General features: G+C 40.8%; 1 protein-coding gene across 1 annotated transcript in view; it reads left to right on the top strand.

The window, feature by feature from the left end:
• The first annotated feature begins 196 nt into the window (after positions 1-196).
• The window catches only part of RBBP4 (retinoblastoma binding protein 4), a 17,772-nt gene continuing 4,187 nt past the window's right edge, over positions 197-13,781 (top strand). Inside the window, exons 1-8 of the mRNA XM_008581896.1 lie at positions 197-242; positions 820-967; positions 5,013-5,158; positions 10,764-10,937; positions 11,585-11,700; positions 11,818-11,978; positions 12,083-12,209; positions 12,349-12,426. Coding sequence (XP_008580118.1) covers positions 227-242; positions 820-967; positions 5,013-5,158; positions 10,764-10,937; positions 11,585-11,700; positions 11,818-11,978; positions 12,083-12,209; positions 12,349-12,426 — 966 coding nt within the window. The 5' untranslated portion in view covers positions 197-226. The remainder of the gene's footprint in view (positions 243-819; positions 968-5,012; positions 5,159-10,763; positions 10,938-11,584; positions 11,701-11,817; positions 11,979-12,082; positions 12,210-12,348; positions 12,427-13,781) is intronic.

Raw genomic sequence — 13,781 nt, 5'->3', positions numbered from 1 at the left:
CTGCGAGTCTGGATAGGCCCCGAACGCGGCTTCCCCGCCCACCCCGCCGTTTGATGCGCTCCGATTGGCTGGTGTTGGCGCGAAGGGGCGCGAGTCAGCCCTCACGCAGGGGCCGCAGGAAACAATAGAGGCCGCGCGCTGAGCGAGCGCCCGCAGCGTCCCCCCGCCCCTGCAACGCTCGACCCCGGGATCGACCCCGGGATCCCCCCCGGCTCTCCTGTCCGCCATGGCCGATAAGGAAGGTGAGGGTGCCGGGGCCACCCCAGGAGGGTGGGGGATGTGGGGACTGCGCCGCGGCCTCGACACGGCCTAACAGTGAAGGCAGGCCCGACCTGGCTGAGTGCAGTCCCCAGCATCGAAGGCGTGAGGAGGGCGCTCCCCGCGGGGCGGGCTAACGGCGCGCCAGTTCTTCAGGAGCGGTTGCCCGTCGCCGCGGGGCGAAGCTGGCGGGGGGGGGGGGCCCCGGTACAGCAGTGTCCTTCCTTGCGCTTTCTGTCGGTCTCTCCGCCTTCCCCCCGGCCTCCCCGCACCGCCCTCTGCCCCCACGGCCCGGTGCTCGGGCCTCCTCGTCGGTCCTGTGGACGTTCCTCGCGAGCGTGCTTCGAAGGCCCAGACCCGAACGGGTAGCGGAGGGTCTGGCTGGGGTGACCTGAGGAGTTCCGGCCCCGCGAAGGTGGAGAGGAGGGTTAGTGCAAGATGGGGAGAGATTTAGACAATCCCTCCACTACAGAGGACGTAGGAGCCATGCCTGTGGCCTTGGAGAGGTTTTCTCGGTTTCCGTTACAGTTCGCTAACTTAGTGTGTTTTAAAAAATTTTAGCAGCCTTTGACGACGCAGTGGAAGAACGTGTGATCAACGAGGAATACAAAATATGGAAAAAGAACACTCCTTTTCTTTATGATTTGGTGATGACCCATGCTCTGGAGTGGCCCAGCCTAACTGCTCAGTGGCTTCCAGATGTAACCAGGTGACATGAATGTCTTGAACGTCATTTGATGTGTCTTCAGTATAGATTTCTCACATTGATTTTCTGTTTTCCTCTCTCCAGTCACCCATAGAGGGCATGTGATCAAAACCTATTGGTGTCAGTTTTTTCTTTTTTCTTTTTTTTTTAAAGATGGCCGGTAAGGGGATCTTAACCCTTGACTTGGTGTTGTCAGCACCACGCTCACCCAGTGAGCTAACTGGTCATCCCTATATGGGATCCGAACCCGTGGCCTTGGAGTTATCAGCACCACACTCTCCCGAGTGAGCCTTGGGCCGGCCCCTGTGTCAGTTTTTTCTAGGCCAAAAAGTAAGGCAAAAATGTAGAATTATTTTGTACTTTACCTGATAAGAAAAAACATGTTGGCGTTTTCTTTCTGTGATACTGAATTGAATAGCTATATTACAACTATAGTTGACCAAATAAGAATATAATGCTTGTCAGCTTTCAAGGAGTACTATGAGTCCAGTTCTTTCAACAGAACGTATTTGAATTTTCACATTTATGGGTAGAGCAAAGATGAATATATATCATGGTAACTGCCTTCAAGGAGCACATTGTCTAGTTGAAGAGGCAGATCACACTAACAATTATAGTTATATGTGATGAGAGCATTTATAGAGAGATTATTAGGATACTTAGAACACACCCGGGGCTGGCCTGGTGGCGCGCTGCTACAGTGCGCCGCTTGGGAGTGCGGTGGCGCTCCCGCTGAGGGTTCGGATCCCACATACAGACCGGCCGCTCACTGGCTGAGCGAGGTGCGGGAGCAACACCGAGGGTTGCGATCCCGTTGTCGGTCCCGGTCCGGTACGGGCACGACACTGAGGGTTGCAATCCGTTGCCGGTCACGAAAAAAGACAAAAAGGGAAAGAAAAAAAAAAAAAAACACCCAAAGGGGGGATGGTTTTCATATAAGGGAGTTGGGCATAGTGAGGGCTATAGAGATTAGTCACGTATTTCTAAGAATGTAGCTCATGTCTAATTGAGGGAATAAAATAATTTACATTTATTGAGGCACTACTAGATACTACATATCAGAGGATACATTAGTTATAATTAGATATAATGTAATAAATATATTTATATAGAGAAGGAAGATCAGGGGTTAATTAATTATAATTGCCATAAGAGTGGCACAGATGAAATTATCACAAGAAGGAAATTTTTTACCTCTGCTTTCAGGAGGAAGTAATGCAATGATGAAGGTAAATTTAGATGATAGATATTAATATAAAATTTCAGCAAAACCACTGTGCCTGTTGTAATAATGGATTTTCTTTTATAAAACTTTTGCTTTTCAGAGTAACATTCAAAAATCATTGTGGCTGAATAAACTGCTTTAAAACTTAAATTTTTAGAAGTCAAAATATTTGCAAAACATTGTTATTAGACTATGATTCAGCTCAATAAGTAGAAGAAATTTGATTTTTTTTTTTTGTCTTTTTTCGTGTCCGGCAACGGACTGCAACCCTCAGTGTCGCGCCCGTACTGGACCGGGACCGGCAACGGGATCACAACCCTTGGCACTGCGCCCGCCCCTCGCTCATCCAGTGAGCGGGAACCGGTCTGTATGTGGGATCCGAACCCTCCCCTCGGCGGGAGCGCCGCCGCGCTTCCCAAGCGGCACACTGTAGCAGTGCGCCACCGGGCCGGGCCCCAGAAATTTGATATTTTAGTAATAACTTAGGAACGAGGCCGCTACCTTTACAGTGGCATGAGGAAAAATGGGGAAATCTGTCCTACAGATGTTATACAAAACCATAGTAAATGTAAATACATAGTAAAAACCTAGAAATTTAGAGTTGAAAGCTTTTTTTTTTTTTTTTTTTTTCTTTTCATAATCAGGAGTTCCCACATTCAGCATTTAAGAACTTGTGGTAGAGTACTTGATGAGAAATAGTTGAATGGTGTTTCCAGGTTTACTATAGTTAGGTGCTAAATTGTGTATAGAGGACCAGTAGGTCTCAACTATTGGCCACCCGTACCTACTAAATCATTCTGGACCCATATTTTTCTAAAGTTTCACACGTAATGATTAACTAGGTTTGAAAAGCAATGAATTAAACTAAATTTCTCAAGGCTGAAATCTGCACTGTCATCTTAGTAGCTTTCAACTTTGGCAGATCTAGGTAAATAATGTGGGGATTTTTTGGTTTTGTTTATTATTACTTGTATTTTTTCTGTCCTTTTTCTTTTATCTTTTATTTCCTCCGTCCTTTTTCTATGTAGGATAGACATTCTTACTGCTTTGCCTATTACATCTGTGCAAAGGAATTCCTATTAGCATCTCTAGACTCAAATTCTTCTGATCCCTTCCTGATTTTTCAGCTGCCTAGTGGTGTCTTCTCTTGAGTATCTTATTGGCTTCCCCAACTTGACATGTTTCAAACTGAGTGATTCATTCCATGGAGGTCCCACCTCAACTTTCTCATCCTGTTGTTCCTGTTTTTCTTTATCATAGTTGGCTTTGGTTTGGCATTTCCTAGGTTTTTCCCTTTCTTTACTTGACTAGCAGTCAATTTATAAGCCCCAATGAATTCTACTTGTGCAGCATCTTTTTCATCTAGACCAAAGGTCTCAAGCTTTAATATGCATCATAATCAGCTGGAGGTGTTGCAAAACAGATTGTTGTGCCCCAACACCTAGAGTTTCTAATGTAGTAGGTCCAGTGGATCTGAGAATTTATATTGCTAACCATTTCCCAGATGATGCTGATGGTCCTGGGACCACATATTAAGAACCTTTGCTTTACACTGTTAGATTAAACTTTCTGAGGTAACTTAAATGATGCTATGTCCCTGCTTGGAAACTTTGTTCCCTACAGTAGATTCTAGCATGCCTTAAACTGGCATTCAAAACACTAAAGAATCTGCTTTCTAGTCTCCCTCACTGTGCTTTCCTATATCCAAAGTCATGTTTGCACTTCAGTCTTAGTTCTTTTGTTTGTTTTAATTTTTTTTATTGTGACATAGTTGAATGTACATATCTGTGAGGTACATAGTTAAGTATCAGTACTTGTGAGCAGTATGTGATGCTCAAATCAGAGTAATTATTGTATTCAATAATATACACTGTTATTGCTATTTGTGGCCCTTTACCAATTCCTCCCTCCTCCATCCCTTCCGTCTTCTAGTAACCTCAGTTCTCCTTTTCGGTCGTAGTTCTGTTACTTAGTTGTGTGATCTTAGGCAGCTTGCTTGATTTTCCTAAAATTCAAGTGTCTTCATTTTCAAATTTGGGTAATACTTCATGGCATTATGGTGTTTAAATTAATCTGTAAAGTGTCTAACATGGTGTTTGGCACTTTTTTTTTTTTTTTTTTTTTGGCCGGTTTAAGGATCACTTGGTGTTATCAGCACCATGCTCTAACCACCTGAGCTAACTGGCCAGCTCTGTGTTTGGCCCTTTTAAATCTGTCATTTCTGAGATCTCGTCATGTCTCACCTCTTAACACTTCCTTAATTCTACAAGTAATCTTTTTTATCTAAACTCTTATTTTTGTGTACCTTTCATGTAGTATATATTGCCTGTATTTAATTGATCTTGGAATGTTGAGTATAGGCATCATGTATTAATCATCTTTGTACTTCCGTAGCATTTGGAGCAATGTGTCCATTGATAAGGCACTTAGTAAGTATTTGAACAATTAGTTTATCTAATATTACTTCCTTTTCTTTCCTTTTTAGTGAAGATTTTAGTAAATGAAAGTATTGGTGTACCCAACAATTGTTTTCTTTTGTTCCAACCCATTGTAACGAGCGAGTAGTTAATTCATGTTTTATTCCATTAGTTTTTAACTTTTTCTGCAAGGTAACTCTAAATTTTTATTCAAGTTGAGAAATTAATTACTGTGTATTCCTCCCTATACTCAGCCCTATGGAAGATGTGTTAAGTAGAAATTTTGGCTCTTAATAACTTTCTCCTCTCAAAACCTGGTTGTAATAGTGCCTTTTGTATACATATATGTCACTAACTTCATGGTCTCCCTTGGTGTTTGAATAGTGACCATATATTGCTATTACAGACCAGAAGGGAAAGATTTCAGCATTCATCGACTTGTCCTGGGGACACACACATCGGATGAACAAAACCACCTTGTGATAGCCAGTGTGCAGCTCCCTAACGATGATGCTCAGTTTGATGCGTCACACTACGACAGTGAGAAAGGAGGTAGGAATTTTAAGGGTGAAAGAAGTAATGATGTATGGTTTATATCTTTCGTATCTTTGAATAAAAAGGATATTCAGTTTGACAAAGTAGCCTCAAGTGAGAAACTAAGATTTAAGCTTGGAAAAGTCTGAGTTTGCAATATAGATATTAATTTATATTAGATTTGTAGATGTCAGAATAAATAATAAACATATGTAGTCATCCCTCGGTGTCCGTGGGGATACCAAAATCACCAATGCTCAAGTCCCTTATATAAAATGGTGTAGTATTTGTGTACAATCTGTGCACATCCTCATTTATGCTTTAAGTCATTTCTATATTACTTATGCCTAATACAATACAAATGCTATGTAAGTAGTTGTTATACTGTATTGTTAAGGAATAACAACAAAGGGGAAGATCTATACATTTTCAGTACAGACACCTTTTATTTTTCCCCCAATATTTTCAATTCATGGTTGAATCCAAGGATGTAGTACACATGGATACGGAGGCGCTAGTGTATTTGATTCTGTACCTTTGCTATAAACTTCTCTGTACTAAACTGGTGGCAGGGGAATTTCTAGAGTTGAAGGAAACAAAGATCCATACATTATTGTTATTCATTCTCAATGGGGGAGATAATTGCCCTTAATGAGGTGAAAGTAGGTTTGTGGGTGTGAGTGGGTGTAAACAGTCTTATCTTGTTGATTGTATAAAGCACAGATGTACACAGAATGCATACAGAGCATAGAGGAGGGGATCTGAAATTAAAATTTCATGGGGGGCTCTTAGGGGAAAAGTATCTTAAAAGGTTTCTTAGAGGTACAATAATTTTTTAAAAAGGTTGAGAAACACTGGCTTAAATTACCCTTTCCAGGTTTAAAGTGGTAGAAATGACTTAACCATGATATGTACTTGTATATAAAAATTTCTTTATTTTTTAAATTTTTTTTAAAAGATGATGAGTAAGAGTAATCTTAACCCGTGGCTTGGTGTTGTCAGCATCACGCTCAACCAGTGAGCTAACCGGCCATCCCTATATAGGATCCGAAACCGGGGCCTTGGTGTTCTCAGCACCACTCTCTCCCAAGTGAGCCACGGGCCGGCCCTAGTACTTGTATATAAAAATTAAATTTCGGGTCGGCCCGGTGGCGCACTGGAGAGTGCGGCGCTTGGGAGCATGGCAGCGCTCCTGCCGAGGGTTCGGATCCCATGTGGAGACCAGTTCCCGCTCACTGGCTGAGCGCGGTGCAGGCGCAACACCGAGGGTTGCGATCCCCTTGCCGGTCCCCGGTACAGGGTATGGGCGTGACACCAAGGGTTGCAATCCCGTTACCGGTCAGTAAAAAAAGACAAAAAAGGAAAAAAAAAATTAAATTTCAAATTTTCAGTAATTGCGTCCTATTTTAAGGAGTTGCTGTAAAGGTTTAACTGCTCATGAAATGCTTACTCTTCCCCTTTCGGAAGAGGTGGCACTTGGTGAGTTTCCTTTATTGTCCTTGAACCCAGATTATTATCAAAAGGTAGAAATGGGGGCCGACCCCGTGGCTCACTCGGGAGAGTGCGGCACTGGGAGCACAGCAGTGCTCCCGCCGTGGGTTTGGATACTATATAGGGCTGGCCAATGCGCTCACTGGCTGAGCGCGGTGCAGGCAACACCAAGCCAAGGGTTGTGATCCCCTTACCGGTCACAAAAAAAAAAAGGTAGAAATGGGCTCCCATTATTGAGATTTGTGCTCCAAAGAATAGATGTTTACTGTTTTCTTTTCTTAGGTTTTTCCTGATTAGCAGAATCCATTCTTTTAAGTTTTGGGGGACTCCAGTTATTTGCCAGGATTGTAATTGTAATCATTTTTGATCGTTTTACATTTTGCTTAGTGTGATACAGAATGCAAAATAAGTTCTTAGGATAAAGGTCAGCAGAGATGATTTTGTGTCACTGACCCAAGTGTGTAATTTGATGTGATTTCTGGAAGATTATTCTCTGCGTAGCATCTGTGATAGGGGTGGAAAGAACACTGAACTTAAGAGTCAGTAGACTTGATGGGCCGGCCCGGTGGCGCACTGCTACAGTGCGCCGCTTGGGAAGCGCGGTGGCGCTCCCGCCGAGGGTTCGGATCCCACATACAGACCGGCCACTCACTGGCTGAGCGAGGGGCGGGAGCAACACCGAGGGTTGCGATCCCGTGGCCGGTCCCGGTCCGGTACGGGCGCGACACTGGGGGTTGCGATCCGTTGCAGGTCTCGAAAAAAGACAAAAAGGGAAAAAAAAAAAAAAGAGTCAGTAGACTTGAGATTGAGACCAGTTGTTAGGCTTGGTGCTTAAAGGCGGGAGGAGTGTGCCATTCCATATGGTCTCAACAATGATGGAAGCAGATATAAAGTTCTTGGGTGATTGTTAAGTACATAGCTTCCTACCTAAAAGCTGAAATGTACTAGACTCTCAGATTGTATTATTATTATAATTGATTACTATCTACTTGACCTCATTTGGTTTGAGGTAATTGATGGGCGACAGTTTCAAAAGCTCATTGAACTTTCAAAGTGAAAGTACAAAAACTGGCTTAGGCCTGTTTTGACATTAAAAAATTCTCAAAAAAAATAAAAAAAGAATTATTTTTTTTTTTTTGGCAGCTGGCTGGTACTGGGATCCGAACCCTTGACCTTGGTGTTATAACACTGCGCTCTAACCAACTGAGCTGACAGGCCAGCCAGATCTCATGTGTTTATATTATTAGATTTAGCCTGGCTGTACTCATGTTGTAATCTCTGAAAATAAATTAGATGTAAAATTTTACTTTAGACTCTGTTACCAGGATCTTCAAATAGCAACAAATTTGTCCTTAGCAACTTATTTGGGGAATTGGTTTTGTATTTTAAAAAAGAGAAATCTCAAGTATTTAATCTGAATTATGTATGAGGGCACTTCAAAAAGTTTATGGAAAAGTAGAATTAGAAGATTAAACAGGGCTGGCCAATTAGCTCAGTTGGTTAGAGCATAGTACTGATAACACCAAGGTGCAGGGTTTGATCCCTCTACCAGCCAGTTGCCAAAATAAAAAACAAATACAGATCTTTCCATGAACTTTTTTTTTTTTTTTTCTTTTTTGTGACTCGTAAGGGGATTGTAACCCTTGGCTTGGTGTTGCCTGCACCGTGCTCAGCCAGTGAGTGCACCAGCCATCCCTATATAGGATCCAAACCCGCAGCCTCCGCACTACCAGCACCGCTCTCTCCCGAGTGAGCCACGGGGTCAGCCCTTTCCATGAACTTTTTGAAGACCTCTCATATATATATAATAACAAACTATTATTGTGATGAAATAATTTGGATATTTGAGGATGTTAGAACTTAGTTCGAAGAGGTTTATGAGCTCAAAAAGTGGCTTGTGGGGGCTGGCCCATGACTCACTTGGGAGAGTGTGGTGCTGACATGGGTTCGGATCCCTATATAGGGATGGCCAGTTAGCTCACTTGGGAAAGCGTGGTGCTGACAACACCAAGTCAAGGGTTAAGATCCCCTTACTGGTCATCTTTTTAAAAAAAAAAAAAAAAAAAAAAGTGGCTTGATGGTAGAAATGAGAATGGTGGTTACCTTGTTTGTGGAAATAGTAATGATTGGAAATGACAATAGTGCCTTCTGAGCTGGTGGGAATGTTTTACATTTTGATCTGGGCAGTGATTCCCCTGATGCATACATATGTAAAAATTCATCAAGCTACAGAGATTTATGTGCTGCTTATGTGTATTATGTTATGCCTCAAGTTTGTTTAATAGTGTTTTATGTGCCAAGAAGCAAACAAACTAGGAAGACGGTGGGACTTTCACTTTTGTTCAGTTTATTGTACATTGATACCTCAACCTTTCCTACTTCAAATTGCTCTTTCACATACCAGCTTCAACTTGGGAATTCCTGGTTATTTTTTGAATAGATAAGCTCTTATCTGTATTAAAACTCAATTTTGAATCCTCTGAGTTCTTATTACTGTATTTTTCTGTACAGTTAAAGATTATTTATTTATTTATTTATTTTTTATTTATTTTTTATTTTTTTATTTTTTCGTGACCGGTAAGGGGATCACAACCCTTGGTGTGGTGTTATTTTATTTTATTATTTTTTATTTTTTTATTTTTTCGTGACCGGTAAGGGGATCACAACCCTTGGTGTGGTGTCACCCACACTGCGCTCAGCCAGTGAGCGCACCGGTCATTCCTATGTAGGATCCGAACCCGCGGCGGGAGCGTCACTTCGCTCCGTGTGCCACGGGCTCAGCCCTGAAGAGTATTTTTAATATATGCCCAATACTGAATGAAATAACCCATGTTATATAATGATTACCCCTTGTTCTGTGGACTCCGTACTGGCTATTGCTTCTCCTTGTTATTGGTACCTCTTTTGTGGCAGTTATGCTTTTTCTTTGTCATTGTCATGTATGGTTGTCCACTTAACGTCCTTGTATTCAGACCGAAAGTTCCTTAAGATCACATATCATATCATATGTAGATGCTTGTTGGCTACAGTTCTGGGAAAAATTAGTTTAATGTGGTTTTTTTTCTCCAGTCTATCTTGAACTTGTATTTTTAGGTTTTTAGTGTGTTTGAGACATTTGCTATTCAACTTATAAAAGTTATTTTGAGGTTGAAAGTTATGTAATATGCCAACCATATTACCCATCTATGTCTTTGCTTTCTGAAAAGATTTCTGTCCTTCAGAGAGTAACACTTGTATAGCAATGCTATTGATGGAGCATTTTCATTTACAAATTACTCTCACAACTTCTTTGCTTTATGGATAAGGTAGGTGTTTGAGGCTGAGAGAAGCTGAAAGGCTCCCCAAATCACCATGCTAGTAAGTGGCAGAGCCAGTTAGGCCTGGGTCTGACTCAGGAGCTTTTTCAACCCTATCATACTGCCTTCTGTAATTCTTGGAATGATCATTAATTACCTGTGTTTAAATATTGCTTTGCCAAAATTTATATGATCACGAATTATATTGTTATACATTTATAATGGTACTTGGGAGAATTATCTAAGTGCATACAGTTGTCAAAAGTGAATAAAAAATGTTTTTGTGTAGTTCTCGCCTACCTGGTTTATGTCAACCAAGGAGTTTGGTTGGCATCTGTAAGTGGGGTTAGGAAAATGGAACTGGCTGTTGTGGCTCTGTTTTTCCTCACTGGACTAAGAGGAACACTGTAGGGGGAAAATACAGTGTGATATTTCAGTAAGGGCATCCCACACTAAAGCTTCAGATAAAAGATGTAAGAGGACTCTTTAGTGCCCAGCGTACTGTGTACTTAATATTCATTAAAATAGTAACTTGAGTTTTGTTTATTCAGCATGCTTATTTGTACTTTAAATGAGATTTGAAAACTGTTAATTGGAAATCTTCTTTTGAAATGTGATTGGTAGTCTTAGTTTCAAGCAGTAATACAACACTTCTTATTAGGTATTTAACTACCTGGACTCAAAGGGGAATGAAAGTACTTTATAGTGCTAACAAATGTCTAGATTACTTCTAGTGTTATACCAGTTCTCTGATAAAATATACTCTGAGTGACAGACATATCTAGAGGGTAGCTATTGCTTTGTCCTCATTTACAATTAATTTATCTTATTTACAGAATTTGGAGGTTTTGGGTCAGTTAGTGGAAAAATTGAAATAGAAATCAAGATCAACCATGAAGGAGAAGTAAACAGGGCCCGTTATATGCCCCAGAACCCTTGCATCATTGCAACAAAGACTCCATCCAGTGATGTTCTTGTTTTCGACTATACAAAACATCCTTCTAAACCAGGTACCTGCCCTTTTCTGTTCAAATACAAATAATGAGTAACTATGGGGATATGTGGCTCTGTTCATTCTGAGTTTTTGCTTGTTATTTTTTGTATGATTTAACATCTTGTGATTTATATTGATACATGTAGGAATTTTCCTTCACGTTCTTCTTTCCTTAAGTGGGAGAAGAAATGTTTCCTTACATAGAACAGAGTGATGTGCAGCTTAAGCATTGTATGTTTGGTTGTAATGGCTTCTATATGGTTTATAAATGTTAGGACTTTAGAAATCTTTTTTTTTTTCTTACTGGGGATCTTAACCTTTACATAGAACAGAGTGATGTGCAGCTTAAGCATTGTATGTTTGGTTGTAATGGCTTCTGTATGGTTTATAAATGTTAGGACTTTAGAAATCTTTTTTTTTTTCTTACTGGGGATCTTAACCCTTGACTTTGTGTTGTCAGCACCACGCTCTCCCAAGTGAGCTAACTGGCCATCCCTATGTGGGATCCAAACCCGTGGCTTTGTTGTTAGCAGCACCACACTCTCCCAAGTGAGCCACGGGCTGGCCCCACGACTTTAGAAATCTTGATCAAAATTCCATTATGCTGAGTAGCCCCAGAGAGCCAGTAGACTGGTAAGTCTTGATGTATTTATTACTTTGCAGACCCTTCTGGAGAGTGCAACCCAGACTTGCGTCTTCGTGGACATCAGAAGGAAGGCTATGGGCTTTCTTGGAACCCAAATCTCAGTGGGCACTTACTTAGTGCTTCAGATGACCACGTGTGTATCCTTCCCATTTTGAAGCAAATCTGGGCTCGTGACCAGTTGGTTTCTTTTTTGGGGTGTGTGGGGAGGTGAGAATCTTCCTTTTATATAATAGTTAATTTTACATTTAAGACCATCTGCCTATGGGACATCAGTGCCGTTCCAAAGGAAGGAAAAGTGGTGGATGCGAAGACCATCTTTACAGGGCACACAGCAGTAGTAGAAGATGTTTCCTGGCATCTGCTCCATGAGTCTCTGTTTGGGTCAGTTGCTGATGATCAGAAACTTATGATGTAAGTAGAATCCACTGTTTATTTTTTCTTCATAAATTATCTAAGTTTATATTTAGTCACAATTTCAAGCTTTTTTCTTGTTTGCTTTTTTTTTTAAACTAAAGTTGGGATACTCGTTCAAACAATACTTCTAAACCAAGCCATTCAGTTGATGCTCACACTGCTGAAGTGAACTGCCTATCTTTCAATCCTTATAGTGAGTTCATTCTTGCCACAGGATCAGCTGACAAGGTCAGTTTTGTTTATTTTAAGAGAAGTCATACGGTCAATTTCTCCATCTTCTTTTGAATTTATGGAGCTCTTTGCGTGGTGGGTTTTCTTTTTCTTATAAAACATTATTGATTGCTCTTGCTTTTCTTTTTGTATGTAGACTGTTGCCTTGTGGGATTTGAGAAATCTGAAACTTAAGTTGCATTCCTTTGAATCACATAAGGATGAAATATTCCAGGTAACAGATGCTACTAATTTTTTTAAAAGAAAATTTGGATGTATAAGTGGACACACTTGTGCTTTATCCTGTTGCTAAATATAGAAATCTTTTATTTGCCTATGTTAGTTTCTGTGGGAATTAGGATTGTTTTTCCTCTGTTGTTTCTGACTTACTCAGATTGGTCATTGGCCACCTACACTCTTGAGATTTAGAAAAACGAGTGTCTGATTATTTTATTAGTCTTGATCCTGACATTTACTTGTTTCTTCATTATTTCCACCCTTTTATAGCTTGCCACATGTATTGATTTCTCAGTTGAATCCTAAACTACTGGCTCCTAAACTCTTCATCAGTTTAAGCTCCTTTCTTAACATGCAAAGCCCTCTGACTCAATTCAAGAAATAATTGTTAGGGTTGCCAGTTAGCTCACTTGGTTAGATCCTTGGTAATGATGATAACACTAAGGGCAAAGGTTTGGATAGGGCCAGCTGCCAAAAAAGAAACAAAGAAGAAATAATTGTTGCACTATGTTCAAAGCTTGTTGCTAGGACACCATGAGGGATACTTTATAGTGTTTTGCTGTCAAAGAGCTTAAATTTTTATAGTGAGGAAAGGCCTACTTAGAAATTACTATAAAACAGCCAGCTGCCAAAAAGAAAAAAGAAAAAAATGAGTATAATAAAAAACATTTTGTCAAGTATTATGAACCCAAGAGTGGTCAAGATCAATTCTGGTGGGTGAATGTGGCATCTGAAATGGCTTTAAATGGGCCATACTCCTACACACTTAGTCTCTTACCTTATTTTCTACTCTTTAGACTGCTCCAATGAACATTTTTTCTTCGCTTTATTTTTTTGCCTTTGCTTAAATGGTGTGCTTTCCTGGAGAGTGTCTAAATTTTTTTTTAAGTACTGATCACTAACACCCTTTTCTCTGTACCATGAGGCTAGCACTTTCTTACCAAACAGTAACATAATATGTGATTATTGCAAGTATAGTAGTTAACTTTTGTCTAATTCTTTAATATTGTCATTGTTGCAAGGAGTCATTTTTAATCAGCCTCATGTGTGATACAGAATTCATTGTAAATACTTGGGAAAATAGTTATTTGAGTATGTCATTTCTACTTTAGTTCTTAGGTTAGAATTAGGTTGCATCTTTTAGAGACCAGAATTAGACGATCAGAACAGACTGGATGTGATCTTCAAAAATATAAGGTGAAATGAGGGCCGGCCCGGTGGCGCACTGCTACAGTGCGCTGCTTGGGAAGCGCGGCGGTGCTCCCGCCGAGGGTTCGGATCCCACGTGCAGACCGGTTCCCGCTCACTGGCAGAGCGAGGGGCGGGCGCAGCACTGAGGTTTGCGATCCCGTT

This window comes from Galeopterus variegatus, unplaced genomic scaffold, assembly GCF_000696425.1.
Source record: "Galeopterus variegatus unplaced genomic scaffold, G_variegatus-3.0.2 Scaffold2485, whole genome shotgun sequence".
Taxonomy (NCBI): domain Eukaryota; kingdom Metazoa; phylum Chordata; class Mammalia; order Dermoptera; family Cynocephalidae; genus Galeopterus; species Galeopterus variegatus.
Note: the sequence above shows the minus strand (reverse complement) of the source record. Positions and strands in the feature narration are given on the sequence as shown.